At 33.5% G+C, this 26,967-nt stretch overlaps 6 protein-coding genes across 14 annotated transcripts; 4 read left to right on the top strand and 2 right to left on the bottom strand.

The window, feature by feature from the left end:
• Window positions 1-880: 880 nt before the first annotated feature.
• LOC126854856 (zinc finger protein 169-like) lies at window positions 881-6,517 on the bottom strand. The gene is made up of 14 exons (XM_050601972.1): window positions 6,377-6,517; window positions 5,724-5,988; window positions 5,514-5,635; window positions 5,316-5,428; window positions 5,107-5,249; window positions 4,883-5,051; window positions 4,123-4,483; window positions 3,658-3,995; window positions 3,233-3,579; window positions 3,001-3,074; window positions 2,682-2,913; window positions 2,416-2,591; window positions 2,011-2,280; window positions 881-1,750 (listed from the first exon to the last, which is right to left on the bottom strand). Exons 1-14 carry the CDS (start codon window positions 6,506-6,508, stop codon window positions 1,559-1,561), a joined length of 2,934 nt encoding a protein of 977 aa, XP_050457929.1. The 5' UTR covers window positions 6,509-6,517; the 3' UTR covers window positions 881-1,558.
• Window positions 6,518-6,532: 15 nt separating this feature from the next.
• Window positions 6,533-8,980, top strand: LOC126854857 (abscission/NoCut checkpoint regulator). 2 transcript variants are annotated; one of them, XM_050601974.1, is made up of 6 exons: window positions 6,533-6,602; window positions 6,886-7,154; window positions 7,253-7,461; window positions 7,551-7,785; window positions 7,849-8,022; window positions 8,189-8,980. In XM_050601974.1, the coding sequence occupies exons 2-6, from the start codon at window positions 7,107-7,109 to the stop codon at window positions 8,537-8,539; spliced, it is 1,017 nt and encodes a 338-aa protein (XP_050457931.1). In that variant the 5' UTR covers window positions 6,533-6,602; window positions 6,886-7,106; the 3' UTR covers window positions 8,540-8,980. The 2 variants fall into 2 exon arrangements, with proteins under 2 accessions (XP_050457931.1, XP_050457930.1); XM_050601973.1 differs by lacking the exon at window positions 6,533-6,602 and adding an exon at window positions 6,683-6,773.
• Window positions 8,981-9,220: 240 nt separating this feature from the next.
• LOC126854847 (protein Mo25) lies at window positions 9,221-18,156 on the top strand. 7 transcript variants are annotated; one of them, XM_050601955.1, is made up of 9 exons: window positions 9,221-9,718; window positions 10,685-10,798; window positions 10,862-11,029; window positions 11,260-11,378; window positions 11,451-11,619; window positions 11,838-12,002; window positions 12,517-12,621; window positions 12,869-13,032; window positions 14,310-14,625. In XM_050601955.1, the coding sequence occupies exons 2-9, from the start codon at window positions 10,706-10,708 to the stop codon at window positions 14,338-14,340; spliced, it is 1,014 nt and encodes a 337-aa protein (XP_050457912.1). In that variant the 5' UTR covers window positions 9,221-9,718; window positions 10,685-10,705; the 3' UTR covers window positions 14,341-14,625. The 7 variants fall into 7 exon arrangements, with proteins under 7 accessions (XP_050457912.1, XP_050457909.1, XP_050457911.1 ...); XM_050601952.1 differs by having other exon boundaries at window positions 10,685-10,807; XM_050601954.1 differs by lacking the exon at window positions 9,221-9,718 and adding an exon at window positions 9,773-10,132.
• LOC126854846 (abnormal spindle-like microcephaly-associated protein homolog) lies at window positions 13,052-20,419 on the bottom strand. 2 transcript variants are annotated; one of them, XM_050601949.1, is made up of 10 exons: window positions 20,235-20,419; window positions 19,937-20,140; window positions 18,508-19,798; window positions 18,238-18,436; window positions 17,757-17,954; window positions 17,479-17,633; window positions 14,770-17,322; window positions 14,316-14,500; window positions 14,127-14,243; window positions 13,052-13,932 (listed from the first exon to the last, which is right to left on the bottom strand). In XM_050601949.1, exons 2-10 carry the CDS (start codon window positions 20,114-20,116, stop codon window positions 13,726-13,728), a joined length of 5,085 nt encoding a protein of 1,694 aa, XP_050457906.1. In that variant the 5' UTR covers window positions 20,117-20,140; window positions 20,235-20,419; the 3' UTR covers window positions 13,052-13,725. The 2 variants fall into 2 exon arrangements, with proteins under 2 accessions (XP_050457906.1, XP_050457907.1); XM_050601950.1 differs by having other exon boundaries at window positions 20,327-20,418.
• A 283-nt stretch (window positions 20,420-20,702) lies between these two features.
• LOC126854346 (serine/threonine-protein phosphatase 4 catalytic subunit) lies at window positions 20,703-23,423 on the top strand. The gene is made up of 6 exons (XM_050600953.1): window positions 20,703-20,950; window positions 21,023-21,311; window positions 21,428-21,580; window positions 21,832-22,083; window positions 22,279-22,517; window positions 22,834-23,423. Exons 2-6 carry the CDS (start codon window positions 21,162-21,164, stop codon window positions 22,961-22,963), a joined length of 924 nt encoding a protein of 307 aa, XP_050456910.1. The 5' UTR covers window positions 20,703-20,950; window positions 21,023-21,161; the 3' UTR covers window positions 22,964-23,423.
• Window positions 23,424-23,792: 369 nt separating this feature from the next.
• Window positions 23,793-26,455, top strand: LOC126854357 (eukaryotic translation initiation factor eIF1). The gene is made up of 3 exons (XM_050600965.1): window positions 23,793-24,027; window positions 24,314-24,471; window positions 25,301-26,455. The coding sequence occupies exons 1-3, from the start codon at window positions 24,000-24,002 to the stop codon at window positions 25,445-25,447; spliced, it is 333 nt and encodes a 110-aa protein (XP_050456922.1). The 5' UTR covers window positions 23,793-23,999; the 3' UTR covers window positions 25,448-26,455.
• The last annotated feature ends 512 nt before the right edge of the window (window positions 26,456-26,967 follow it).

Below are 26,967 nucleotides of genomic sequence, written 5' to 3'. Positions count from 1 at the left end.
ATATTTTTGTATTATACATAGCATAATAAATAAAATTCTGTCTCAAATTTTGTCACAAATTATGGGTTGTCTAAGTTTTATTTAAACAATATTTTTTTATTACATAACAATATTGTAAATTAACAAACAAAAAAATACATTGAAAATAACATATACAAAAATACGGAAAAATGTTTTACTTTTGCTAAAAAAAAAAACTTTTTGAAAAATTAATCGCTTTACCCATATAGGTATATATCGTCCCTTGCTGTCCTTAAAATAGACGACATGCACAGGAAGTTTCTCTAAGCTAAGGGTAACTTTTGCTTCCCGATCGGACGAAATACTCTGCAATTGGACAACTCGTGCCGCGCCGGGAAGAATTTCACCGATCGTCTGCACACTTTTTATATAATTCTCCTCGTAGTTGGATAGAGATACGTATCGAGGAATATCCTCGATCAAAATAGGAATATATGGAATACTAGATGGCAAGAGATTCTCACGAACAGCCAAACACGCCGGCCAAGGAGGTTTCATACACGCCTGTTCCTTGCGTTCCATGTTCCATGTTACCTGTCATCTACGAGATATGCTATATCCCTACCACTCCAGAGAATTGCAGAAATGCGTTCAAAAATCTTACCGCGAGGTAGAATAGCATTTCATTGACCAATTAAAGCAAAAGGAGCAAAGATTTCTTTATTCTCTTTCTGATTGGTCAATCAAATACTATTTTATCCTATAAGTAAGATTGCTGAACGTATCCCAAATGTAATAAATATTCACTATAAAAATCGATCAATTATGCACAAAGAACATAACGATAAATGTAGTACCTTTTACAACAACATTTCATTGATCAATAGTCGAATTTTTTTATTCTAATGTAAAATAGCGGATTTGTATTACATGTACATATATTTTTGTTATAAAAAAAATGTGTGTGTGACAAAAAATAGCATTTTGTCAGGTTTTGTTCTAACATAACGTTGAACGAAATTATATTTATATTTATATTTATTGTGTTTTTGTTATATTTCCACTCAATTTTTTTATTTTCTTTTATCTTATTGCAAAAGATATTGCGTTAAAACCAATTTTAATGTTTAACTTTCTTCGTTACATTTAAAATACAATAATATATACAATGATGATTGTATACCTCAAATGTACATAGTAAAGTATAAAATACATTCCTCCATATGCTTGTCATAGGCCTAAGATATGCTATAATATTTTAATTGAGTTTCATTAATTTGTGTTTCTTAATACCAAGATTATAAGGATTTGTATTTTTATTTGTGAAGAGTTGCACTCTTCACAAATAATTCTACAATAACTTGGTTTTTATACTTTGATGCTTCATAAATTTGAATTAACTTTACAGAAATGATATATTACAGTAAGAGCAGTCAGATTGTATAAAAATTAATACAATCTTTTCAAAAATTTGATTAAGATTTTTATACGAGTGCTTTTAAAATCTTTTATCTCATGTATAAATCATTAATAATTTGATGATGTTTATAAACAGAATGCGCCTCACAATGATTACATATATCTACCTCTTCTTTTATTATACAATAGTCATGTATTCTGGAGTTATGTCGATCCGCATTGGATCGACGGGATATGATGTTAGAACGCGAACTTTTTGTCCGTCTTGGGTCATAAATTCGATTGTCTGTTCACCATCTGCGATTCCAGTCTGCTCGACATTCTCCAATTGATTGATGGTCGCGACTGCAGTGGCATCAGTGTCCTCGTCCTAAAAAATATTATTAAAACATTTCATTGATGCATTTATTACAAATTATAATAATGTTATTTTATTATTCAATTAACAGGCAAAGAAAATTTAATTATAAGATTTAAAAAGTAAACATATAAAGAGAGATATAAATTTGTAAAGCATTGAAAGAATTTATAAATGAAATATCTTATTAATTTAAAAAATGGAAGATTTATGAAAAAGAAACATTTTGCAAAGAAACAATTATTTATATAAAATTGCAAATTTAAAATTACCTCGAGAGCTTGAACAATTGCTTCCGCGTCGGTCTGAATCGTCTCCATTTCCTCTTTATCCATGTTAGGATGTGTAACAATGCTGTTTTCTGCAACAGCAGCCTCTTCATCGATGTGGATATTTAATGCTTGAAGATGTTGCGCAAATATTCCAGGATGAACCCTAATGATCTGACCGTCGTTCAATTGGCTGATGAAATGTCCTTGAGAGAGAAGCTGTCGAGCCTCTTGGATAGATATTTGAATCGGATTTCCATGTTCATCGGTAATCTGAAAATAGTGATAGATTTCTTAGAGTTAAATATTATATAAACAATCATTTTATCTTTTTTAATTTTTAATGGTATTTAAAAATCAAGGTTACAGTAAAGATACAAATATTCACTTATAAATATTCTATCTTACTTGTAATTGTAAATCCGATTCCGATAGTTCTATCTCAGATTGTTCCTCATTGTTGCTAACTGTATTATTTACAATTTTGTCGGCAATTATTTCGTCGTTCTCAACGTCCAAACGTGGCAAGAAATTCGCATTTGTCTTCGTCTCGTCTTCTTTATTTTTGATCATGCCAGCATCAACTACATTTTGTCGAATTAATAATTGATTAATCAGTTAATGTATGTGATAAATAATGTATAATTATCAAATTAATATAATTGAATGCATACGAAAGTGCAACGTTCGCGACTCATTAGGATTATTAGGATCCTGATATGACACATAGTAGATTTGTTGGATCCCATCAGTAGATGCTTCATCAGTGGCGATCACCTGCGTCATTTGTTCATTAAGCACCGACTGTTCGTCATTTTCCTGCGAGTTTGGCAGGATTTGCCACACTTCACCGATCGGAGATTCTTCCGAACCGTCCACGGTTAGTACCTTATTCTCCCTATGCACCTGCAGAAAATGATATTTATTAGTAATTGCTAGATAATTGAGATTAGCGATCGAGAAGAATATAAAAGATTGAAATCGCTACAATACCTTTTTGTGCTTCGTCAAATTCGAGCAGTCGGCGAAAGCCTTGCCGCATAGATCGCAGGAATAAGGCTTCTCACCTGCAAAAAAAAAATGAAATAATTGCAGTGACTTGGAATGAAATTTTCATTTGTATGCATATCCTTTCTCGGAGAACTTTTCTCTTTGTAATTGTAAAGAAATTAAAGTTGTCAATAAAAAAAAGTATTCTCTTGTACATCATATAAATCACATTTACCAGTGTGCAAACGAAGATGTTTCTTCAACGCCCATTGCTCTGTAAATCCGCGATTGCAGTGGGTGCATTGAAACGGACGTTCACCTTTGTGCCGACGCACATGACATTTCCACGTATCTTTGTGCAAAAAGCATTTCGCGCAAAACTCGCATTTCCACGGTCGTTCGCCAGTATGCCGTTTCACGTGCAATCTAAACTGCGATGACGTAGTGAACTTTCGACCACAGAAGTCACAGGAATACGGCTTCTCGCCAGTATGAATGCGCATATGTTCCTGCAAATTGCCATTTTGCGAAAAACTCTTATGACACACATCACATTTGTATGGTTTTTCACCATCATGCCACCTAAAACAGATTCATTTACAAGATATAGAATTGATACATCTTTAAAATCTTGATAAAAATCTTTAATTGAAATCTAACCTTTGATGTAATGTGAGACTAGTCTTGTGTGCAAACTGTTGGTTACAACGTTCGCAGAAATACTTCTTCTCGCCCGTGTGAGTAGATTGATGATTAATCAGATTCGCTTTTGTCTTGAAGCTGGCATTGCATGACTTACAAATGAACGGTCGGTCGTCCGAGTGTACCAACTGATGCCGTTGAAGCAATTGCTTGTGTTTGAAACTTCTGTTACATTTGTTGCAAACAAAACGACGTCCATTGTTATGTTCGGCTTCCTTATGATACACAACAGAACTGGGATGGTTTAATACCTTGCCACAGATATCACAGGGAAATCCCTTGTTTGATTTAATTTCCTGCAACATGAATAAGGTTTAAAGAGTGTGAGAAATTACATAAAAATAAAAAATAATTTTAGTGTTGCTGAAATAATTACTAAATTATGTTATTATCGTTTCATCATATAAATCATAAAACACAAACCTTATGTGTAGTCAAGTGCATCTTCAAATTCGACTGATCTGTAAAATCCTTGTTGCAAATGTTGCATGTAAATTTCTGTAGTTCGTGTACCACTCTCATGTGCAATTCATATTCCTGTTTCAATTCGAAATGTTTGTCGCATCTTTTACACATATAAATCGCATTGCTGGAATCTTCTTTCATTGTTGCTGTAGTGGCATCTTGCTCCGCACTGTGCATCTGTAATCTCTCTTGTACCTCGGTATTTCCTTCAGCAAGATTTGGATCATGCTGAGTTGTCTTTTGATGTAATTCTAGATTTTCCTTACTATTAAAAAACATCTTACATTGTATGCACTCGTACTTGTCCTTATGAAAACTTCTGCAAAATTGAAAAATATATGTAAAATCTTAGAAAAAAGTGTTAACGTTTATATCTTTTAAATATCATTTTAAATTAAATTATTTTATTTTAATAAATCAAACTCTGACTTTTTCTATCATGTCTTTCCGATCAGCGTTAAATAAAAATCTTTAATATAGTCGTGTTAATCGAAGACGCGGCTACATAAAAAATATTATTTTAAGACTTAAAATTCTGACTAAATTTTCTTGAGTATAAAAATACAAAATTCATTTATACAAAATTCATTTACATATACAAAATTCAAAAATTACAAAATCAGAAAGAAAATCAAGGTATCAAATTAAGTTTTCAGAAATCAAATAATTTTTTCAAGTTTTAAAATTCGAAATCTGTGTATGTAAAAATGACATTTACTTGTGTACTATATATCTGCTGCGTTGTAGGAAATTTCTACCACAGAGTTGACATGTGAATTTATTTTTTCGACGACGAAGTTTCGATTTTGAGCGTGCTTTTCCACGATTCGTGATTACTACTTCACCCAAGTTTTTACCTTCCTGTGTTTCAAGACGACCAATTACTTCTGCAAAATATACATCTAAATATTCTTTTTTTTCACTTTTATCTGTTATATGTACCTTCCTGACCATCCTGGATAGAAGCATTTAATGGTTCTTCTGAATCGTCGAGCATTTCAAAATCATCATCTTCTTCCTCATCAATTACACCCTCTTCCTTGAATATCCTTTCCAGTTCTTTTCCTTGCACTGCTTCCATAAATCTGTATGGATTAATCAATTATCAATAATCATAAAGATAATAACTTGCATGCTTTAACCCAATATACCTTTTGGGAACTTTGCGTTTTCTTCTCCGTCTACCGTCACCATCTACTTCTTCAACCTCTTCTTCTTGCTTATCTTCCTCACCTTGACTCACAGCTTCCGCATTCTCTTTTGTCTTTTAAAAAAATATATAAAAATATATAAAAATAAGGAAGTTATGATATAAAAAATAATAAAAGTCATTACAGTTTATTACAAACCAAAGATTCAGTCTCTGCTTGTACTTTGGGTGGACGTCCGCGTTTTCTTCGTGGCTTAGTTAAGCCTTCCATTTGTAAACTCATTTCATGCTCTGCTGCATACATGGATCCATCTGGCAATACTAAAATCACAATTTCATACATAATATTGTTTAAATTATATAAAATATAACCTTTTTTATGATATACTTAAAAAGAAAATCATATTACTTTTGATAATAATTTGCTGTTCATACTGTACATCTTCGTTGCATGAAGTTATACTATCCATATCCACTCCTTCTGTTTCATGCTCCGCACTTTCATTCTTACTGCGTAAGCGTTCTGCTTTACGGTGTTGTTCAACTTGATATTTCCAGAGTTCACGTAACTTGCGCTGACCAACCACCAACAGGTCAAAAAATTGTGCCGTTGCCTCCAGCTGGATGTTACAACCCGGACAAATTGTCTGTGGCAATTTGCCATCATCTCGAATCTTAAAATTAAAAGTATATTGTATAAACAATTGCATAAAATACAAGTCAAAAATACAAATTTGTAATCTATGTTAAAAACTTTTTCATTTAATATTTATATACAAAATTGTAAGAGAAATGTCCTGTCAGTAGAATAACTATTTATCTCTAAATATTAACATGGGGACAACATATTCATAATATTCAATGCATGAACCTGATTATTGCATAAAATACAATAATAATTAACTGTTTCGCTTAACGAGAAAAGAGCAAAAAGAAAAAACTGACAAACGATTAAACGAGCGATATATGATAAACATTTGATCAGTGCAGTAGCAAAATCAGCAGTAGGAAATCAAGTTGCAGTCTATTTAAGCGGCATGTTAAAAAAGGACCTTGTAATACCTTGAGTGGTAGATAACGATTCACCAGTGAACACAAATCCGACTCGCCTGTTTCGTTGGCGAATAGGTGCTCGTTGCCGTTGTCTGCCGCGCACAATCGACAGATGGTCGAATTGTACAGAAACACGTTCATGTTCACGATGATTACAATGGAACACCGGACGCCGATTTCTTCTCGAGTGTGTCGAAATTGATTGGAAAAAAAAAATGCTACGAATTCATGTACAGTTAGTATCGATATACATCCCGTTTTTATTATTAATTATATACAATGCCGCATAATATAATACGCTATCTGCTTCAACAGAAACGTGTCGCGTAAAGGTTAGGTCGGGCATCCGCTCTCGCTCGTTAGCGCTGCTTTTCAGTAACATTGCTGACAACATAAATTTTCTCTGGTATCATCTCAAAATTCCCCGCAAGATTTTCTAGTGTTATATGTGGTAACATTTATTTTTTATGGTGAAATTTTTTATTTGAAAGTTAGTGTTTTTTTTTTTTATACCACAGCAAGGCTGGCAATATCACCGTTTGACAGCCGTGATGCAACGATTGGCATTTACTTACTGCTTTTGTAACTCATGTCGCATTAATTTTTTACGTCATCCAGAGCCAGAGATAATGCGGAAAGTTGTTAAAATTTGGAAGTGCTCGTTTTAAGATCTTGATAGATTATTCATTCAATATTTTTTTGTCATGACAAAGAAATACATTGACAACAAGCAGAAGGAATGTCATGTAATACCTGTCAAAAGAATTTTTCGTTCTTCACAAAAGACGTAAATATCGTTCTGTTCGAAATTTAATAAGTTAATTTGATACAACTGCTACTCTCGAATAATTTGTTTGCTTACTCATGATTTTTGCTATCTTTCAGATTGGTTGCCCAAGTTGTGGCTTTTCTTCCTGCAGTAAGTGTCTCAAGTATAAATGTGATATTCCCAATATAGGGATAAAGAAAGTTTGTGGACGTTGTTACAATAAATTGAACAGAATGAAGAATTCAAGTTCCGAAGACAATATTCATGAAGTTTCAATGTCTAATACAAGTTTAGAACCACTTGCACCTATTGACATTACTATGAAGTGAGTAAAGTTAAATTTTTTGCAAACAGCTTAATTGCTATACAAAACATTTTAAAAAACGATAACATAATATTGAATATTTGATTTAGATTGAATTCATTAGAAAATCCTGTAAAACCTCCAATAGTAATATATAAGCATGCAAATCGCTGGGACATACTTAAAAAGGGATTAGAACCTGCTGACCAACAAATTGTAGACAGATTACAAAAATTGAAAGACAAAGATTACAACTTTCCAGTGCCTACTATTGATGAGATAAAACAAAGACTAGCACTGTTGAAGGATCAAGATCCACAGGCCAGTGGAAGTAATTTCATAAATGTATGTACATATAAACAATGTGTTATAAAGTTATTTGGATTCTTATCGATTATTTTTGTATAGATAAATCAAGTGGATACTAGGACAGATCAAGAGAAGGCGGATGATTTAATTCAGGAGTATCTCGCAGAAATAGAATTGCCTTCGACCAGTGATCTTTATAAAGAAATTCAAATGAGAATGGATTTCTCACCAAATGATGAGTTAGTTACCAAAGTTTCAGCAATGGAAATAGAGGTAAATATTACAAACATAAACTTATTTTATCTGGAAATATATTTTCGTATTCTTTAATAAACTATAATAATGAACTAATAATGGCTTATATCTATAAATTTGAATTCAATAAAAAGCTTGTTTTGTTTTTATATAAAATTTACAAAATGTTATTTTATATATATAGACTCCTCCAAATATGGAAGATGAGGATGAAAATGAGGATGAAGATGAAAATGAAAATGAAGATGAAGATGAAGATGAAGATGAAAATAAAGAGGAAGACGAGTATGAACCTAGTAATGAATGTTTAATATGTTCGCGAACTGCAGATGAATTGGATCTGTATAGATGTACAGGTTGTAAAGGTGATCTTTACTGTTCTACATGCTTTGAAAGTTTCCATGATGATTTTGAAATAGAGAAGCATAAGGCAATTCGCTTTGTCAAGCAAGACGAAAAAGATAAATTGTCTTCTCCAAAAATGAGCCTTATACGAAAATTATTAACATCAGATTCTCAGAAGAATAATCATTGATAACAGTATTGTATAAAAACATAAAAAAGCATTTTATGTGGACTTTTATGCAAATTACATTATTGGTTGAGCTACAATCCAATATTTTACAGACATAAAACTATAATCTGTAAATATTTGTAACAAACGTACAACACAAATCATTTAAAAATTTTTCTATTTGTTTAATGCAAATCTTTCGAAACTAGTATAAAGTTTCTGAAAATACGCTTTATCGCTTTTGGCTGTGTCGTTTTATAATTACGATAATTCTTTTACTAATTTATGTCTTAGTTGTACTATTAACCTTCTAATATTTTAATATTCTACAAGATAGATATAAAAAAAATACACGCGCATATAAATAGAGATAGACATAAGTGATAATGTAAATGATCATCATAGAAACGTCGATCTTTACAATTCTGCAAAATAAGCAAATAAAGTTATTTTGGCTACTTATTTTATAAATTTTAAAATCTTTAAAAACTGTTTAAATTCCAGATTTTTGTTAATATAGATAGAATTATCTTTTATCGTTTGATACATGAAAAAAAAGGATTAGCAATAAATTCTGCCAGCTGAAGAAGTTTGTACGTCAAAGTCATTGAAATTCTCAAATAACCATTATCCAATAATATATCTAGACAATTTTTCCCTATAAATTCGAAGATTGGCAAGCCTGTCACGACTCAGAACAGAACTGCTCCGTGAAACACGTATGCGGTCTGCGGTCGTCATATCGTGTATATTACAGGGCGAGTTTGAGCTAGAAGAGTCGAGCGACTTCCTCGGAGCAGCCTGTGCGGATCGTTTTGCCTTACTCATGCACTATTGAAAAGACGATCGGCCGTGTCGACAAGTTCGACAAGCCGAAGCGACTTGTTCGCGTCTGTGGCGGTCGAGCATTTGACGGTCGCCGTGACGTGCGGCCGCTCTCGTGACTCATCCCGTACGAGATATACACGCGTCTGATACGAGACGCTGCCGCATTAAAGTAGCCAAAATACAAAAATTGCATATAATAGATCCGCCGTTATAGACATAGACGTGTATGCGCAAGAGATATTTCTGATGTGACATCTGCATACGTGACACGTATATACAATCGCCGCCGAGGAGATCGCACAGGCGTGTTTGTATGCGCACTTCAAGCCGCGAGCGAGAAGCCTCGAACACCTCTCGGATCTCTTTTGCATGGTGAGATTTTTTTTTTTAGGTTAGAGTTCGCAAAATTGTACGTGCGTACTCCCACCTCCCGTCGATCATCATCAGTGGCACGTCGCACGTCATCAATCGCGATCTTTCCATCGCGTCTTAAGGCGCACTCTCAACCTAGGATCACGATGCAGCTTTTCCCTTTCCTCTTCCTCTCTCTCCTCTTTTGCTTTCATCTGTTCGGTCAGGTGATTCGATGATGAGCTTGATTGTCGCTTTTTGAGGTTAGGATTGGGGGGGTGATTTTTCTTCTCTTAATTCGCTTCGCGTTTGTCGCGTGACAGTGTTCCGTCGTGACAGATTCAGTTATTCGTGACATCGAGACGAAAAATTGTCACCGATATCGCGAGCACCGATGACATCGAGGGTGCACTGTGTGTCATAGCCGTTATCCGAGTACGTAAAACTCTGACGTAGTCGGAATTTATAAAAATCACAAAGACGATACAGTTTGTCTAACGTAATATTATGCAGAGAAGTTGTCAATCTTTGGTCCAACTATTTGTTCTTCGTTGCAGTTGTATTTGATGCTCCAGTTTTGTAAAATCCAAATTTTCCTTCAAGTTTACAATGTTACTTCATTCTGATTTTTATGATATATTTGTAACAACGATAGACATAATTTATGTATTCTGAATATATGATAATACACACACACACACACACACATATATATATATATATATATATATATATATATGTTGTATACAATTCTATAGCAGTATATGTTTTAAGTGTATTACATTGTCTACTTTCTAACGTAATTCAACAAATTAGCAAATTACAGTACGATGAGTGCAAAAGAGTGTATGTTCACATTTAAAACATATTTATTTAGCGATTGATGTTACCATGGTATATTCGTCAAATAACATATACATTTCTTAAGAATATTTTCTGGCAATAGAAAGTGATAAAGAATTTCTATCTTTTTGGATGTTTCATAAGGTGCATACATTGTAAGAAAACATGCCTCTGTTTGGAAAGTCCCAGAAGAGTCCAGCGGAGGTGGTGAAGGCTCTCAAGGAAGCGGTAAACGCGTTGGAACGTGGCGACAAGAAGGTAGAGAAGGTACGTTGTTGCGGATACACGTCGGTTTCTACGATGAAATACATCCCCTTTTAGGCGCAAGAAGATGTGAGCAAGAATCTTGTACACATAAAAAACATGCTATACGGAACGGCCGAGACGGAACCGCAGGCTGACATCGTGGTGGCACAGTTGGCACAGGAATTATACAACAGCAATCTGCTACTTCTGCTTGTGCAAAATCTAAGTCGCATCGACTTCGAGGTATGCCCTTGATACGCATAAAACAATTCAACAGAAAAATTGTACGCATGACATTCTTTGCAGCAAAGATAAAATTATTTATTAAAATATCACAATATTTGTGCGGATTGATCAATGTTGTGTTATTGATATATCAAATATTTAATAAAATAATATTTATATTTTTTTCCACAAAGACACATGAATTATTAACGAATGTTATGAATTCTAATCTTTTGTTCTTGATTAAGGGGAAGAAGGATGTGGCACAGGTCTTCAATAACATTCTGCGGAGACAAATTGGAACTAGATCACCCACTGTAGAATACATATGTACTAAACCTGAAATTCTTTTTACACTTATGTCTGGGTGAGTCTACTTTTTTTAAATGCAGGATATATTATATATCTACTAATAAATTGATCAAACTTCACTTTGTAGCTACGAGCATCAAGACATTGCACTCAACTGTGGCACCATGTTGCGAGAATGTGCGAGATACGAAGCACTGGCGAAAATTATGATCTATTCAGACGACTTTTACAATTTCTTCAGATACGTCGAGGTCTCTACGTTTGATATCGCATCGGACGCTTTCTCTACATTTAAAGTACGTTATGCTCTATATAAAACATGAAAAACATGTAGAATAACATATATTTGAGAAATAATTAAATATTATTTGTTTTCTAGGTATTTAATTAAATATATTTCTAAAATACGTTACTATTTATTTTCCAATGTTTGTTATATCATAAATATATTAAATTATTTTATCTTGATCAATCTATCAATGATACAATAAATGATTTGTAATTGCTTATTTAGGAATTACTTACAAGGCACAAAATACTCAGCGCTGAATTTTTAGAGATACATTACGATAAAGTTTTCTCGCACTATCAAAGGTTACTCAATTCAGAAAATTATGTAACAAGACGACAGAGTTTAAAACTGTTGGGCGAGCTATTGCTAGATAGACACAATTTTACAGTAAGTATTAAAAAAAAATCTTTGAATATATTTTTAATAATAAATTTAATAATTTCTACATTTATAAACACTTAATTGCTAAAAATACAGCCATGATAATATATATATTTGCTTTCATAGATATTGATAATAGATTTATAAAAAAAAGGAAAAAATATGTTCTGACATTTTTATAATATATATATATATATATATATGTATATATATATATACATATAATTAATGTAGAGTACTGATATGAAACATTTTACAAATTTAGAGTAATAATTTATATAAACAAAAATTCTCTAAGAATAAAAAATAAAATTGTATTTACATTTAGTCAAATTTATATTAATAAAATAATTAGTAGAATAGTTAGTCAAATTATACAATTAATTAAAGATACATTGCAGCATAATTCTAGCATATAATAAGAGAAACTACATATTTGGCAATACTTTATAATTATTTAAAATTTAAATGTCATAAAAATATGGTCTTAGAATTAGTTTTCATGCTAAACATGTTGCAGGTCATGACCCGATATATATCGAATCCAGATAATTTGAAGTTAATGATGAATATGCTGAAAGAAAAGTCTCGCAATATACAGTTTGAAGCTTTCCACGTTTTCAAGGTATGCCACTACTTGATACAGTCAAATTCAAATTTTTAATTTCTATTTTTAAATGAGTCACAAATATCAATTCTTGATTAAGTTTTTGCGTTCTTTTTTTGGCATCTCAGTGCTCAATATCATGAAATAAGAAGATAAATCTCTTTTCGAGATTCTATAATTGTTCCAACAAATAGAAAAGAAACTATCCCATTGAAACAGGATGATATAAAAAAAATTATCGATGGTTTCTTTCCATTGTACCCAGGTATTTGTAGCAAATCCCAATAAACCGAAACCCATTCTGGATATATTGCTCCGCAATCAGGAGAAGCTGATCGAGTTCCTGACGCGCTTCCACACGGATCGTTCCGAGGATGAACAATTCAATGACGAGAAGGCATATCTGATTAAGCAGATCAAAGAACTTAAGTCTGTACATGATAATTAAGTCAAAGAAATACAATTATTGCTACTGCTACGACTAACTACCACTACACTCATTATTACTATCGAGTCTACTGCTGCTGTTACTAATTACGGTTTTATCACTATTATATACATAGTTATAATTTATCATCATCACACCATTGTCATTGTCACCGTTATTACTATCATTATCATTGTCATCGTCATCTCAGCATTATTATTATTATAATTATTATTATTAATTAATTTTATTTGTGAGTAGCACTGTAAATAAAGATTACATTTATCTCTTATTGTATCATATGCAAATCAAGTTATCATCGTTCTATCACGTTTTTAGGAATGAATCGGTTATTAAAACAGAAAGAAAACTTGATTGTCTTTATTTTTACAACTTTAATCGCGAGATTTATACTTATTAGAGTGTATAGTTTCCCCGTTAAAAATCTACTATTATATATATGACGAAAATAACAGCAATTATTGACGCAATTTTTGTTACTATTTTTTTGCACACATTTTTAAGGTTTCAAATATCTTTTTAGATTTTCAGATCTTTTTAATATTTTTGCAATTTGAATTTAATAAGGATTAGTTAAATATTTAAAATATCATGTGTATAACAAATTAACATAAAATCTTTTTTTGCTTTTAATTTAATAAATTATTTTACTAACCTTTTTTATAAATTAATATTTAAATTTTTTTGACAATAGCTGCAACGGCGAAACTCATATCACTAAATAGACGTGGTTTTTGTGTGTTGTTTCGATCAGGATCACAATTTGGATATAACTTCTCTATATCTTTTGATTTTTGAAATTTTGTCACTACATCATCCTTCAAGATCTTTTGTTGAATGTTTTTTATCAACCAATTTATTTGTGGACATGCCAACATGGCCTGAAAAACATTAGAAAATATAAAAAAAAAATTAAGATAAATATTTAAGATTGTATGTGTATAATTATACATAAGTATTTAAAAGACTATAGTGACAATTATTAAGAATTCAAAAATTTGCAAAACTACGAAATCTAAGAATACAATAACATCAGTGATACATGATGAGAGGAATTACTTTCAGCTTAATTTACCTTCGAATAATCTTCATCCTGGCTTAGCAGCCATATTAGTGTAGCACAACATAGGAATACCTCTTTATTTTTCAATGATCCATTTAAAAGCTTCATTAACGCCAATGCGTACTTGATCTAACATAATTAATTTTTTTTATAACGTAATGAATGTAACGAAAAAGATAAACTGTCAATTTTCAGACTCACTTTGATGGTGTATTTTCTTGTGTAGTCGTGCTTCGTCAGAGTGATCAGGATACTGCATGCTCGCAAACAGACTTTCATCCATGGTACTGATCTGTTGTTCTGCGCTATTATATTGTAAATGTCATCGGCCAAATTCAGCTCGCAGAGGATGATGCAAACGGTCGGTGATAATTTCGTTATAGTATCTATGAAGGACAAATTATTCACATATCATTTTTATATATCATTTTCATTGAGACTGCCGAGTCATCAGATTACTTAAGGAAACAATAGTGTATATATATAAAATAAAAATAGAATTTTAGATTAATTTTAGCTTTACAATTAAAGTTCCTGAAATAATTCGAAAGATTAATCTTACTCGAATTCTCCTTTTTACTTCTCTGAGTAATGTCATTATTACTTATTAAAATATCTATTTCGCGATATTATTCATTAAATGAGAATGCTCTACCTAAGCTACTCAAACAAGTGATCAGCGTCCCGACATTGTTACAGTTGCGTAAATTGTTGATCATCTCTTTCCAGTAGTCACTGTCTGGAATCGCGAGTCTTGTGGTAACATCCTGAAGATCCATCTGCATAGCTTCTCCACACTCATTTCGAATCTTCGTGGCGATATCCTCTTGCCATTGCCGGCGTGACTCTTCGCGTTCGACTCTCCTCTGCCTATAACGGCGCTGTAGCATGATAACTGTGCGGCGCAGAGACAAGTAACGCAGTTTTTCACATCTGCCTATGATGTAGGCTCGCCAATAGGTCTGGATAATCAACGCGGCATACTTGACAGTCTCAAATTTCCGTACTGCGATTCTCATTCTGTAGTACGACTGAATGACTATCGCAGCTCGGCGTGAAGCGACGAATTGTCTTCTCGCCGTTACAGTTCTCCAATGTGTCTGCAAGACGATGGCTGCTCGGGTTAACAGACACTCTCTTCTCGTGGCACGAGCGACTCTTATCGCACGCCATTTTCTTTGTACTTTCAATACGCAAACTTTATATCGTTTATATTTGTTTTTCTCTTTAATCATTCGCCACCAAGATTGCAGAGTGACGCATGCCTTCTTCTTTGTCAAGTATCGCTGACGATCTGCACGAGCCAGAACACATTGACGCCAGTGAGTTTGCAGAAGAACAGTAGCTTTGCGAAGTCGCAGATATCTTTTGCGTTCCTTATGAGCTATTGCAACGTTGTGCCACCAATTTTTTATTCGTATCGCGGCGTCTCTCATCTTCAGGTAACGTTGTCGAATAAGTTTCATTGAATTAACACAATGATACCACGATTGTATCAGTAAAGCTGCCTGCCGTTGCTTCAGATAATGTCTCCTGACTATTTTCGCCCGCCGATTCTTTTGCACGATTAATGCCGCTTTTCGCAGTTGCATGAATTCTGCGCGTTGATGTCTTACAAGCTTGATTACGCGCCACCAACGTTGCAACTTTATGCAGCAAGATTTTTGAAGCTTATATCTATGCAAACATATAGTCGCTCTCCACCATGTTTGTATTTTCAGACAGGCAGTTTCTTGCTTATGCGTTCGGTATTTTCTCCACGTTCTCTGGATAAGAACAGCGCTCTTTCGACATAAGAGAAATTTTTTTCTATCAAGTACGCTTATCCACCATCTTTCGATGCTCCGCACGGCAGTTCTTTTCTGCAGAAAATCATTTCGCGTTTTTCGCATTAATAACCATTGTCTCCACCAAATCTGAATGATACGAGCGCTCTCTCTTCTGTGAAGGAACCATTCGCGTTGTTTTTGCATGCTCTTCACAGATCTCCAGAAATATTGTACTCTTACGGCAGCATCTCGACACGCGAGATAGTTGGTTCGTTGCAGTTTCATCGCTCGTCTTGCTCTCCACCGCGTTTGTATCATCAATGCGGCATTTTTAAGATTGCGATACTGATCTCGCTGTACCTTCATCAACAACACAGCTCTCCATTTCCTTTGCAATCGGATCACCACTTCGCGTCTATTCCTCAATTCTTGCAGTTTCTCCTTTCTAGTTTCTCGCACATGTCTCCACCATTTCTGAAGACATATCGTGGCTGCTCTGATTCGCAAGAACCACTTGCGTTCCTCCAAATCACAGAGAGTTTCGCAAACTATGTGCCAGGATGGTTTTGTTTTGCGTTTCCATGCACGTTGGATTATGATCGCGGCGAGATTTCTACGTGCGCGCAGGAAGTTTCTCACGCAAACATACCAAAGTTGCGCTCGCCACCATCTTTGGATCATGCGAGCAGCCCGATCAAACCGCGGCGCCTGGTACTTGTGAATAATTTGCCATAGAAGCGACAGAGTCTTCTCGCAGTGGCCGTCGGCGATGCTTTTTGCATCTATATCACCTTCAAGGATGTAACCGACTTGGCGTAAGGCGTTCAATGCCACGTCCACGTTGTGCACCTTCTGCAGACGAGATATCGCCGGCACGCGGCAACGTTGAGTCAATCCTCTGATACCGGTGATAAGTTCCATGACGCGGCATAATCGTACACCATCGCGCAGATTGTGTCGTATATCCGTCACCGCATAATCGTACTCCTCGATGGAAGTCTGCCGATGGGTAAGTATGTAGTAATGACCGCGCAATACTTTTGTCACATCACCGATACCGCTCAGAAGCTCGCGCGAAAAGCTCAGCAAGATTTCGCGACTCTCTTTGTGCTGAGCGCGTTTGTGAAATAAGCATGGGTCATGACCGATCAGTTTGTGCTGTTTCGCATAGTCCAAAAAATATATCAAATACAAGAACTTCTTCAGGATAAATTGGTTCAACTTCGTGACGATTTTTGGGCTTGGATCGGTTTTGTGATAACCAGGCATCTTAATCAGTTGCGGGTCCGAGAAGAATCTCGTTAATAGGAAGCGAGTCAGGCCGACAATATCATTGTTTGAGCGAAGAGGAATACTCTCATTGTAGACAGTTTCCAAGCCGATACGCAACCACAGGGGATTGTAATCCAGGAATAAAGCCAATATGAGTTTTTGCAAGCCTATTATCAAATCATTGTTTTATGCATTAAGAAAAAGATGTAAGATTCTTCTATTTAAAAAGCTTTCATTAAAAGAATGAAAGCCACAGTTGGAAAGATAAAAATTTTCAATTTATATGACGACCATATAAAGACAAGATTATTCAATTAACGAACCAATATCACGATGTAAATTACGATCTGATCTGATGCATAAAGTTCCTTTAATAATATATGTGTTGATGCCTGAAAGAACCTGTGTGATTTCATTGCCATTGAACATAGCACTTGCAGCTTTTCGTAGAGTGTTCAATTTTTTACTAGTGTGATATCTGAAAATAATTAAAATTATTATCATTGAAGTTAAATATTAATTAAGATTTGTTTCTAAAATTTTTCACAATTTCTTAAAACAAACTTTTCAATGTTTGTTTAAATATTAATGAAAGGCACACCTTGCAGATACAGCCTCTTTAGTTTCAGCCAGTACAGTGTTCTTTTGTGTTTTGCACGACTGCCACACTTTACCAATATCTGTTACAGCAGTTTCAATGTCGACGGATAAATCTTCTGGTGAAGATAACAGAGCATTCAACCATTTTGTGAATGCCAATTCTTGCTGCAGTAACCAGTGCTCATCATACTGCACTGTGCTGTTACAATAAAATAAAACAATCATTAGAATAATTAATTTTAAAAACTATAATTACAGATTTAATTAATTTGTATTGACAAATGTTATTAGCTTGCAGTATATTTTTGTAAATTATGTAAAATGTTAAATTAATGTAAAAATTTAAAATTTTCATCAAAATGTAAATAATAAGAGAAAATTATATATAAGAATTAATATTATACATATATATTTCAATATAAATTATATTTAAAAATCATAGTATTAATGTAAACTACACTATGAGATTTAACTTAACTAACTTTTTAAGAAATGGATCTTCTATTGTTGATGGTGCAAAGGGATCTAATTCAAATGCTTCATATATAAAGGATTCTTCTTTATTCTGCATTCTAAAATTCGATTCTCTAATAAAAGTAGAAGTATGCCATTTTGTCTTATTTAAGCCACTGAGAGATAATTTGTTGATCTTGATTGCTGCTACTTTCTTTGTATTTCTTTCTGTAATCATAATGTATAGATTAAAATTAATATAATTAAAAGTGTAGAATATTTCTTAAAAAAAAGCTTACTTGCAACAGGTATATTCAGTTGTAATTTTTTTGAGTTTCCTCCTTCGCACAAAGTTTTGTTCTTTGTGATTCTACCAGTTTTTGTGCTATTCAGTTTTGGTACTGGCATAGATACTATTTTAGAGTGGAAGTGCTTTCTTGGTGGAGAAATCTCGATATACATGTCCCCTATCTTCTTAGTTGTCTCAATATTTTCGGAAATAATCTCAAAACTTAAATATTCGTCATTGGTTATTTGGACACTTGGCTTTACCTTTATATACTTCAAGTATTCATTAGAATCTTTTGACATATCGGGGCGTTGAGCAATCGGCGATGATGCGATTAAATCCTTAATATCAGTTGTCAAAGAGCATCCATCAGACTTAATCGGTGACAAGTTGTGCAAGCCTGCTGGTTGCGATACATTAATAAAAGTTTTTGTATCATAAGTTGCAGATGTTTCAAGTAAACTACTAATATCGAACGTTCTATGATTATTCGTGCCCTGTGAGAAACTTGCAGATTCTGCCAATTCTTTTTTCGATTCTGGAGAACTCAAAATTACATCCACAGGTGTAAAAGTAAATTTATTCAGCAATACAGAAATGTCAGAATGGACCTTGTCATTGTCACAGTCTGTATCTTCAATAATATCATTGCATTCATGCAAAACATTACTGCAAGGTCTTCTTTCCTTGACATATGTGACTCTACGTATATCTTGTGGTTCATTTGTAGGAAAGATTTGCGGCAGAATACTTTCATTGTTCCATACATTTATGTTTTGTTCAAACATGATATTATCTGATTTACCATGATTATGATAAGTCCTATTGATTCTTTCATCTTTTCCTTGTATTGCATAAGATGTTTCTGTTTCATTACAATTATTAAAAATATTCTCTTTGTTTAAATTGTTTTCATATCTTAATTTACATTGTTTTGCTTGTGCATCAAGACTGGGAATCAAAGGTTGACTAATAGTTGGAATTTTTAATATATTGTTTTGATTGAATTGTTTGTTTGTTGTTGACACAGAAAAATTTGATGTCTTCAATAATGATGAATACGATTTTGGTAATCTCTTCTTTGTCTTACAGTTTTTCTTATTATCTTTAGCAGTTGTTGCTATAACAATATCATATTTAATTCGTCTACTATCTGTAAGTTGCAACACATCTCGCCAATTTCCTGCTTTTTTTGGAGACCACTTAATACATATTGTGCCATTGCTTTTCCCTTGAACTTCTAATTCAGATAAATTTAGAGCAATCTGACGTTCTGCAGCTGGCATTTTTGTTATAGTTACCTGAAATAAAATTATTAAAACATAAAATAAGAAAATATTTATGAAATTATTTGTGCACTTGAAAACTTTTCTACAAAATTGTGTCATGCAAAAAATTTTTATTTTCTCCAACAAAAATAAAAACATATGTGCCCTTACATTTAACGTTTTTTCACCAATATTTTTTATATCTAAATAACACTCTACACTTGTGTTTACGTTAGTCTCCAGTTCAATCCTTGTTGCTGGTTGGAATGGGGCAAGTAACATAATATAATGAAGCTTATCCATACATGAGTTCGTGGTTTTAGATTGTGGCCCAGGATAAGATGGACTCATCTTAATATATAAGTCTTTGATAAACTAAACACAAATACACAAGAGTACAAGATAGTAAATTATAATTCAACTTGTAATAAACTTATAGATTTATTTAAAAAAAGTGAGAAGTGCTCACGTTAAATCGTGCTAACGTAACAAAAAACACTTCTCGTGTTTTATCGCAAATCTTATGTCGTGCATTACACCACTTTAATTAGGAATTCACACCTTTTGAGATAAATCAGCACTGCGAAGAACGAGAGAATCATCTAATACGTACAGTAACGGATTTTTTCAATTTAATTTGAACGGACGCATTAATTCAAGCAGTACTATAAACCTTCAATTCGACAAACTATTACTGGATATTTTAGTAACTTCTGAGATAGTATGCAACTAGCACAAAAATCATACAATAGACCAATCAGAGAGCTCTGTGTTTAACTGACCAATCATTTCTCACTTTGTAACCAATCTTTCTGAAAATAAAAAAAGTTGATTGGTCGTCACATGAATATCTCACGTTTCTTTTAGAGTTATTTAACGGCGGTGTGGGATCAAATTTCTTCACCATTGTCCTCTATCAATCTACTTCTAATTCCGTGTTCGTGTTTAACACAGTATTGGTGTCGGCCAGTGTCGGCACCATGGACGACTCCAACTGACTACAACGATTCGAGACGATTTAGAACTTGGAACAAGTGTAGCGAGGATACTACGGGTCAGTCGTTGGATCTCGTTCGTTATATCTTAGTATTAAGGGAAATCCCGCGCACTTGCCCATCAAATGCATTAATCACAGCGACGAGACCTCAAGCCGAGGGAGAATTTGCGGAATTTTAGATAGGCTTTGTAAGTATCGGGCGCAACTCCTGTCGTGTCTCTGTACCTCGCATTATTTCATACTCCGCATTTATCCGACAGCTATTTCACAATTACGAGATTCCAAAACTACGCGAATTGAGAATTTCGAAAATTCGAGGGTACGAATACGCGGAAATCGTTAACACAACATTGCGTTTTCTGGTGAGAAATCGCAACTGGCCCATCCTCGAGCCATACGATGGCCGAATCCAGTGACTTGGATCGGCAAATCGAGCAGTTGAAGAAATGTGAGATTATCAAAGAGGCTGAGGTCAAAGCTTTGTGTGCCAAAGCACGAGAGATCCTGATTGAGGAAAGCAATGTACAGCGTGTCGATTCACCTGTAACAGTAACTATCTCTATTCTTTGTAAAGAATAATTTAATTTCAAATCAATAACGGATTTAATTTAAAGTCAATAGTGGAGATGTTGAGAGATGTTAAGATCGACATGTTTTTTTTTTAGGTTTGTGGAGATATTCATGGACAGTTTTATGATTTAAAAGAATTATTCAAAGTAGGCGGAGATGTGCCAGAAACAAATTACCTTTTTATGGGAGATTTTGTAGACCGAGGTTTTTATAGTGTTGAAACATTTCTTCTCCTTCTTGCACTAAAGGTATGTAAAGATCTAAATTATGTCTATTAAAGATAACAGTTTATTTACGTTTATTTACACTTTAATAATAAATAAAAAAGAACAAGCTGTTTTTTTTATTTAAACATTTAAAATATTAATATTTATTTTTCTTTATAGTTTCATAAAAATTGCTTGAGAACTGCCAATTTTGAAATAATTTGCAAAAGTTTATTTAAGACAAGATTTATTATTCTAATATATGTATGTATATTATATCTTATCTATTGCAGGTTCGTTATCCTGATAGAATCACATTGATAAGAGGAAATCATGAATCACGACAAATAACACAGGTTTATGGCTTTTATGATGAATGTTTACGCAAGTATGGTAGTATAACAGTGTGGCGGTATTGTACAGAGATATTTGACTATCTATCATTATCCGCTATTATTGATGGCAAAATTTTCTGCGTTCACGGTGGATTGTCGCCTAGTATTCAAACGCTGGATCAAATTCGGACTATAGATAGAAAACAAGAAGTAAGCTCTATTGTGTTTTATTCACTTTAACTCTTTTGCAATTACAAAATTTATAAAGCTAGTTGTTTTCTTTTTATTTTGATATGTTATAATATTAAAGTTTTAATGTTAAAAATTAAATTGTTTTACTGTTTTTAACAAATTTATAAAATTTTTAATTTTTTAAACTAATTAAAGTTGAATATTTAAATACAGGTTCCTCATGATGGACCGATGTGTGATTTGTTATGGTCGGATCCCGAGGATACTCAAGGTTGGGGTGTGTCACCGCGCGGCGCCGGTTATCTCTTCGGTAGCGATGTGGTAGCGCAGTTTAACTCGGCCAATGACATTGATATGATATGTAGAGCACATCAGTTAGTGATGGAAGGCTACAAATGGCATTTTAATGAGACTGTATTGACTGTCTGGTCTGCACCAAATTACTGTTACAGGCATGTAATACTTACACTCATATATCTCTTTCAATCGATCTTGAATATATATTGAATGTCATACATTATATATTCAAATTTTATTGCTATTAATAACTATATTTTTGCTATGTACATTTTTTTACTGTTTCTTCTTATTTCTGTCAAATTTTAGTCCATTTTATTTTCATTTGTTTAAAGCTCCTAAGAATATCCTATATTTGCAATTTTAAGATATTTTTATTTTATTTAAATATAATAAATATACATATAATTGTACAAGAAATATTTAGATTTTTAATTTTTCTAATATAAATAACTTTTTATAATTTTGTAGATGTGGTAATGTAGCTGCGATATTGGAACTAAACGAGCATTTGCAGAGAGATTTCACGATATTTGAGGCGGCGCCCCAAGAAAGCCGCGGAATACCCAGCAAAAAGCCACAAGCAGATTACTTTTTATAAATGAATTGTTGTTGTAGAGTACAAAAAAGAACAGTGGAATCGTGCATCGAGCAACTTGATATTTGCTTCATCTTTTCTCTTTTTTTCTCTCTTGAAACAGTTTGCATCAATCGTGGAGAAGAATATTAGGCCGGCTTGCTATAATATTTTACAATGATACAATTCTTGTGATTATGTTGAATGATAATTACATAAGTATTTGAATAGAACTACTAATATATATATATGTATATGTATATATATATATATGTATATATATATATTCACATATACATATATAAGGAACTGAAGTGTAAAATGTAATAAAGTTCATCTCTCTCTTTCTTGATTTTCTAAATCTATATGGTATATTGTCGCACAACATTAAAATGTCTGAAAAAAATTTCGATTATGTGTGAAAGATATTAAAAAAAACAATATTGAAATTTGACTTAAATAAACCATTAAATTGTTCATGAAATCAGTGTATATGTATAAATTTATTTTTAATTATATATATAATTAAAAATTTTGAATTTTTGTATTATACTTTCGAAAGAAAAATTAAACTTCTTTCGTCCTAATTATATTTACGTATCTAGTTACGTAGGAAACTTTCTAGATACACATATAAACACAATATCACATGATTGGCTATCAAATATAAAAATTTTTGGAAATAAAAATTCTCTATATTTGATAGCCAATAGCGTGATATTGTGTCTACCAATGGTACCCATCAACAGCTCCATCGCGCACCAATCGCGTTTTTCAGATGTATTACGACGTTCGCCAATCGTGTGTCTTAAGCACGATTTAACTCGTTTCGGGAACACGCTAATCGTTCGCAACCCCACCCATCACGCCGTGACAAATGCAACTTTTACTTCCGGCTGCGTACACGGCCATCGCGCTTGGTTTCGTCAACTTGTTCTCCGCAGTTCATCTTCACGCCGTTCGAGTGTTGATCGTCACGTAAATCTACATCCTCTGCCCGACAACCGCCACCTGCGCTCCGCAGTTCTATATCATCCGAGGGGTCTCTTTTGTTTGTCGTATGTCCATCCAGAATCTCAACACATTCGGTGAGTGGAAAAAAAACGAGCATTATCATCTCCCTCTCCTCCCTCCCTGTCTATCTTGTGCTCCCCCGCTCCCCTCTTGTCCCCTCTTCTTTTACTGTCCCTTCTCGTCCAACCACGTAGTAAAAGAGAACGATAAAACGGCACTATCGGAGTGATGAGAGACCAGAAATCCTGATCCCGAGGCGATCAAAATGGCGATGGCGCAGTTCGCGCGTTGCCCTTGCATCATCCTGCGCAATCCGCTGCAGTTCAGCACGCAACTTTTATATTTCTCTCTCTTTCGCAGACCCCTTTGCAGATGCAATCAAGGGTTCAGACGATGACGTTCAGGACGGCCTCGTGCATATAAGGATCCAGCAGCGGAATGGTCGTAAAACCTTAACAACGGTGCAAGGACTCTCCTCGGAATATGACTTGAAGAAGATCGTAAGAGCATGTAAAAAGGTGAGCGAGCGACTTTCCCTCTGGAGATTTCCGCCGATCCTTTCTCCTACCATCAACATACCTATCTACCCTCTCCACTTGTCTCCACTTACTCCTTTATCATGTTGTGCCTCCCTCCCCAGTACCTCCTACCACTATTCAGTCAGGCAGAACTCTAAAAATAGGTCTGATGCAAACAATTGCAAACAGTATACAGCAAACAGATATAGTTTTGCAAATTCTCTGAGAAAGTAGCATTTGAATACATCTGCAAGTGATTTGACGCAAAGGCATATTGTTTCGATTTGAAATCATTGCCAATGACTTTTTATAGCTATTTTGTTCATTGTTGAGTGAATCATTAATTAATACTTAATATTATTAATATATATAACATTTTTAGTGTTTCACAAATAGAATAATGGAAACTATTTTATTGTATATTGAAAGAATTATTTTTTCTATATATAGAAAAAATAATTCTTATATCATACACACACACACACACACACATTAGAAATAATATTTTAAGAAATATAATAGAAACAGAATTTATTGACATATAAAAAAATTGTATATTTAAATTATTTTTATTATAATTGTAAGAATATATCTTGAGATCATATACACAAATTTATGACATTATTATATTTAAAACATGAAAATATCCAAGCTATATGATCTATAGGAGCTATAATTAATCATGGTTATCTTATACTGATATGAAAAGTCTTAAATACATTGCTCTTAGAGATAAAGAAATTGACATTTATTAGAAATGTTTAAATTTTCTAGTAAGATAAAAATCTCTGGTGAATTTTTAGTTTGATTTATTGTTATACTTACACAGGAGTTTGCCTGCAATGGGACAGTAATAGAGCACCCGGAGTACGGGGAGGTGCTGCAGCTGCAGGGGGACCAACGAGAGAATATATGCCAGTGGCTGACAAAGTCAGGTCTGGCAAAACCTGACCAGCTGAAAGTCCATGGTTTTTAATCGACTAACAGCAACAACAACAATCATCATCCATGCCACAACTTACAACAGCAGACAGCTCCGCCCCTCATCAGCGCTTCATCATTGTCTCAAATTGAATCTGTATATCAGTCATTAAACTCCTCGTGGGATATCCCGATTATACTCTATCACACATCAGCATAAATATAAATATATATACATACATATATATATATATATATATATATATATATACACACACATACGACGCGCGCATATATATTTCAATAATAAAAAAAGAAAGAAACGAAACGGAGAAGGAAGTAAGCGAAAGAGAAAGTTAAAGAAAGGAGGAAAGGAGGAGACATAGTGAAAAAAGAGAGGATATATAGGTGTATAACTGACGCATAGGCAATATACTCTACTCTAACCAGAAAATCTTTTTCTCGAGATATAAAAGCAATACATCACACTGTAAGCCTTATGTTAAGTGATAGCGGCTGTTAAGGTAGGAATTTCCTGCCTTGCAGCAGGGCACACCTGATTTTGATAATCATCGTCGAGGAGTTAGAGGCATAGATGAACGAGCGGTGATTAGCAGCGCCGGATGGATGTTCGTTCTTGCGTTAGGTAGTATGTACCTGGGCGCGATAGACGTGTTCCGAGAAGGCAGCAAAGCGTAACCGTAGGTTCCCGATTGATTCTGCTCTTTCTCCTCGCATCCGCTCTTCTCTATATTCCTCTGTCTTGTAGCGAAAAAGCGATAAGAAATTTGTTGTTTTTTTTTTACATTTATATTTCGAAAATGAAAAGTGTTTCGTGCTTGTTTTTGGTTGCGACGATTTGTTGAATATTTGTAGGACAGTTTTGGTTCTTCCTTTCTTATAGAGAACATTCTCCTTTGTCCCATGTCTCGTCTCCATTCTTGCTTTTCTTTTTTTTAAGCCAATAATTATTAAATGAGAAATTGTTTTGAAATAATAAAAATGAGAGTTAATGGAAATTTGTGGCTGTTCTAGATAAATAAATAAATAAATACATGAATAAGATGTGATTTATGAACGCGTTCCCCTCTTCCTCTTTGTCGCGTTTCAAAATTTGATGAAAATAAGATTATTAAAAATTTATCATTTAAAATGACTAAAAAAAATTGGAAGTTTTTTTAGAATTGTTTTTATTTATTTATTTATATTAAGATTGTGTATATAGATAAAAAATAAAAAAATATTGTAATATATAAAAATTTTTTATAAAAAATTTAAAGATAACTAGAGGTAAAGAGAAAAAGGAATTTAAATCAATTAAGAAATTTGTAGATACGATTGTAGATACTTGTTAAGAACCATATCTCTATCGCCGCAAGTATACAAGTGTTCATTAAATGTATAGATATAGATGATCAAAAAAAATCATTAGATAAGCTATCGTTGTTTATCGATTTCATTTGTGCTATGCTTGCTACAATCACATTTCGTAGAATTGCAGTTTCTTCGAATTAATTTAGCTCAAATTACACATAACAGGATTATAAAATGTAGATTAATAATTATACAAGATAT

Source organism: Cataglyphis hispanica, chromosome 14 (genome assembly GCF_021464435.1).
Source record: "Cataglyphis hispanica isolate Lineage 1 chromosome 14, ULB_Chis1_1.0, whole genome shotgun sequence".
Taxonomy (NCBI): domain Eukaryota; kingdom Metazoa; phylum Arthropoda; class Insecta; order Hymenoptera; family Formicidae; genus Cataglyphis; species Cataglyphis hispanica.
This window is presented reverse-complemented; position numbering and strand designations above follow the sequence as displayed.

Coding starts and splice junctions, on each gene's coding strand:
- LOC126854856 (XM_050601972.1), bottom strand. CDS start 6,508: ATGAACGTGTTTCTGTACAATTCGACCATCTGTCGATTGTGCGCGGCA. Junction 5,636..5,723: donor ACAGCAAATTATTATCAAAA/GTAATATGATTT, acceptor TTGTGATTTTAG/TATTGCCAGATGGATCCATG. Junction 3,996..4,122: donor TGCACTTGACTACACATAAG/GTTTGTGTTTTA, acceptor TTCATGTTGCAG/GAAATTAAATCAAACAAGGG.
- LOC126854857 (XM_050601974.1), top strand. CDS start 7,107: ATGTCATGTAATACCTGTCAAAAGAATTTTTCGTTCTTCACAAAAGAC. Junction 7,155..7,252: donor TTTCGTTCTTCACAAAAGAC/GTAAATATCGTT, acceptor GCTATCTTTCAG/ATTGGTTGCCCAAGTTGTGG. Junction 7,786..7,848: donor GTGGAAGTAATTTCATAAAT/GTATGTACATAT, acceptor ATTTTTGTATAG/ATAAATCAAGTGGATACTAG.
- LOC126854847 (XM_050601952.1), top strand. CDS start 10,706: ATGCCTCTGTTTGGAAAGTCCCAGAAGAGTCCAGCGGAGGTGGTGAAG. Junction 11,379..11,450: donor CTTTTTACACTTATGTCTGG/GTGAGTCTACTT, acceptor TTCACTTTGTAG/CTACGAGCATCAAGACATTG. Junction 11,620..11,837: donor ACGCTTTCTCTACATTTAAA/GTACGTTATGCT, acceptor TTGCTTATTTAG/GAATTACTTACAAGGCACAA.
- LOC126854846 (XM_050601949.1), bottom strand. CDS start 20,116: ATGAGTCCATCTTATCCTGGGCCACAATCTAAAACCACGAACTCATGT. Junction 19,799..19,936: donor TTGGTGAAAAAACGTTAAAT/GTAAGGGCACAT, acceptor ATTTTATTTCAG/GTAACTATAACAAAAATGCC. Junction 18,437..18,507: donor ACTGAATATACCTGTTGCAA/GTAAGCTTTTTT, acceptor TTATGATTACAG/AAAGAAATACAAAGAAAGTA.
- LOC126854346 (XM_050600953.1), top strand. CDS start 21,162: ATGGCCGAATCCAGTGACTTGGATCGGCAAATCGAGCAGTTGAAGAAA. Junction 21,312..21,427: donor GTGTCGATTCACCTGTAACA/GTAACTATCTCT, acceptor TTTTTTTTTTAG/GTTTGTGGAGATATTCATGG. Junction 21,581..21,831: donor TTCTCCTTCTTGCACTAAAG/GTATGTAAAGAT, acceptor TATCTATTGCAG/GTTCGTTATCCTGATAGAAT.
- LOC126854357 (XM_050600965.1), top strand. CDS start 24,000: ATGTCCATCCAGAATCTCAACACATTCG. Junction 24,028..24,313: donor CCAGAATCTCAACACATTCG/GTGAGTGGAAAA, acceptor TCTCTTTCGCAG/ACCCCTTTGCAGATGCAATC. Junction 24,472..25,300: donor TCGTAAGAGCATGTAAAAAG/GTGAGCGAGCGA, acceptor ATACTTACACAG/GAGTTTGCCTGCAATGGGAC.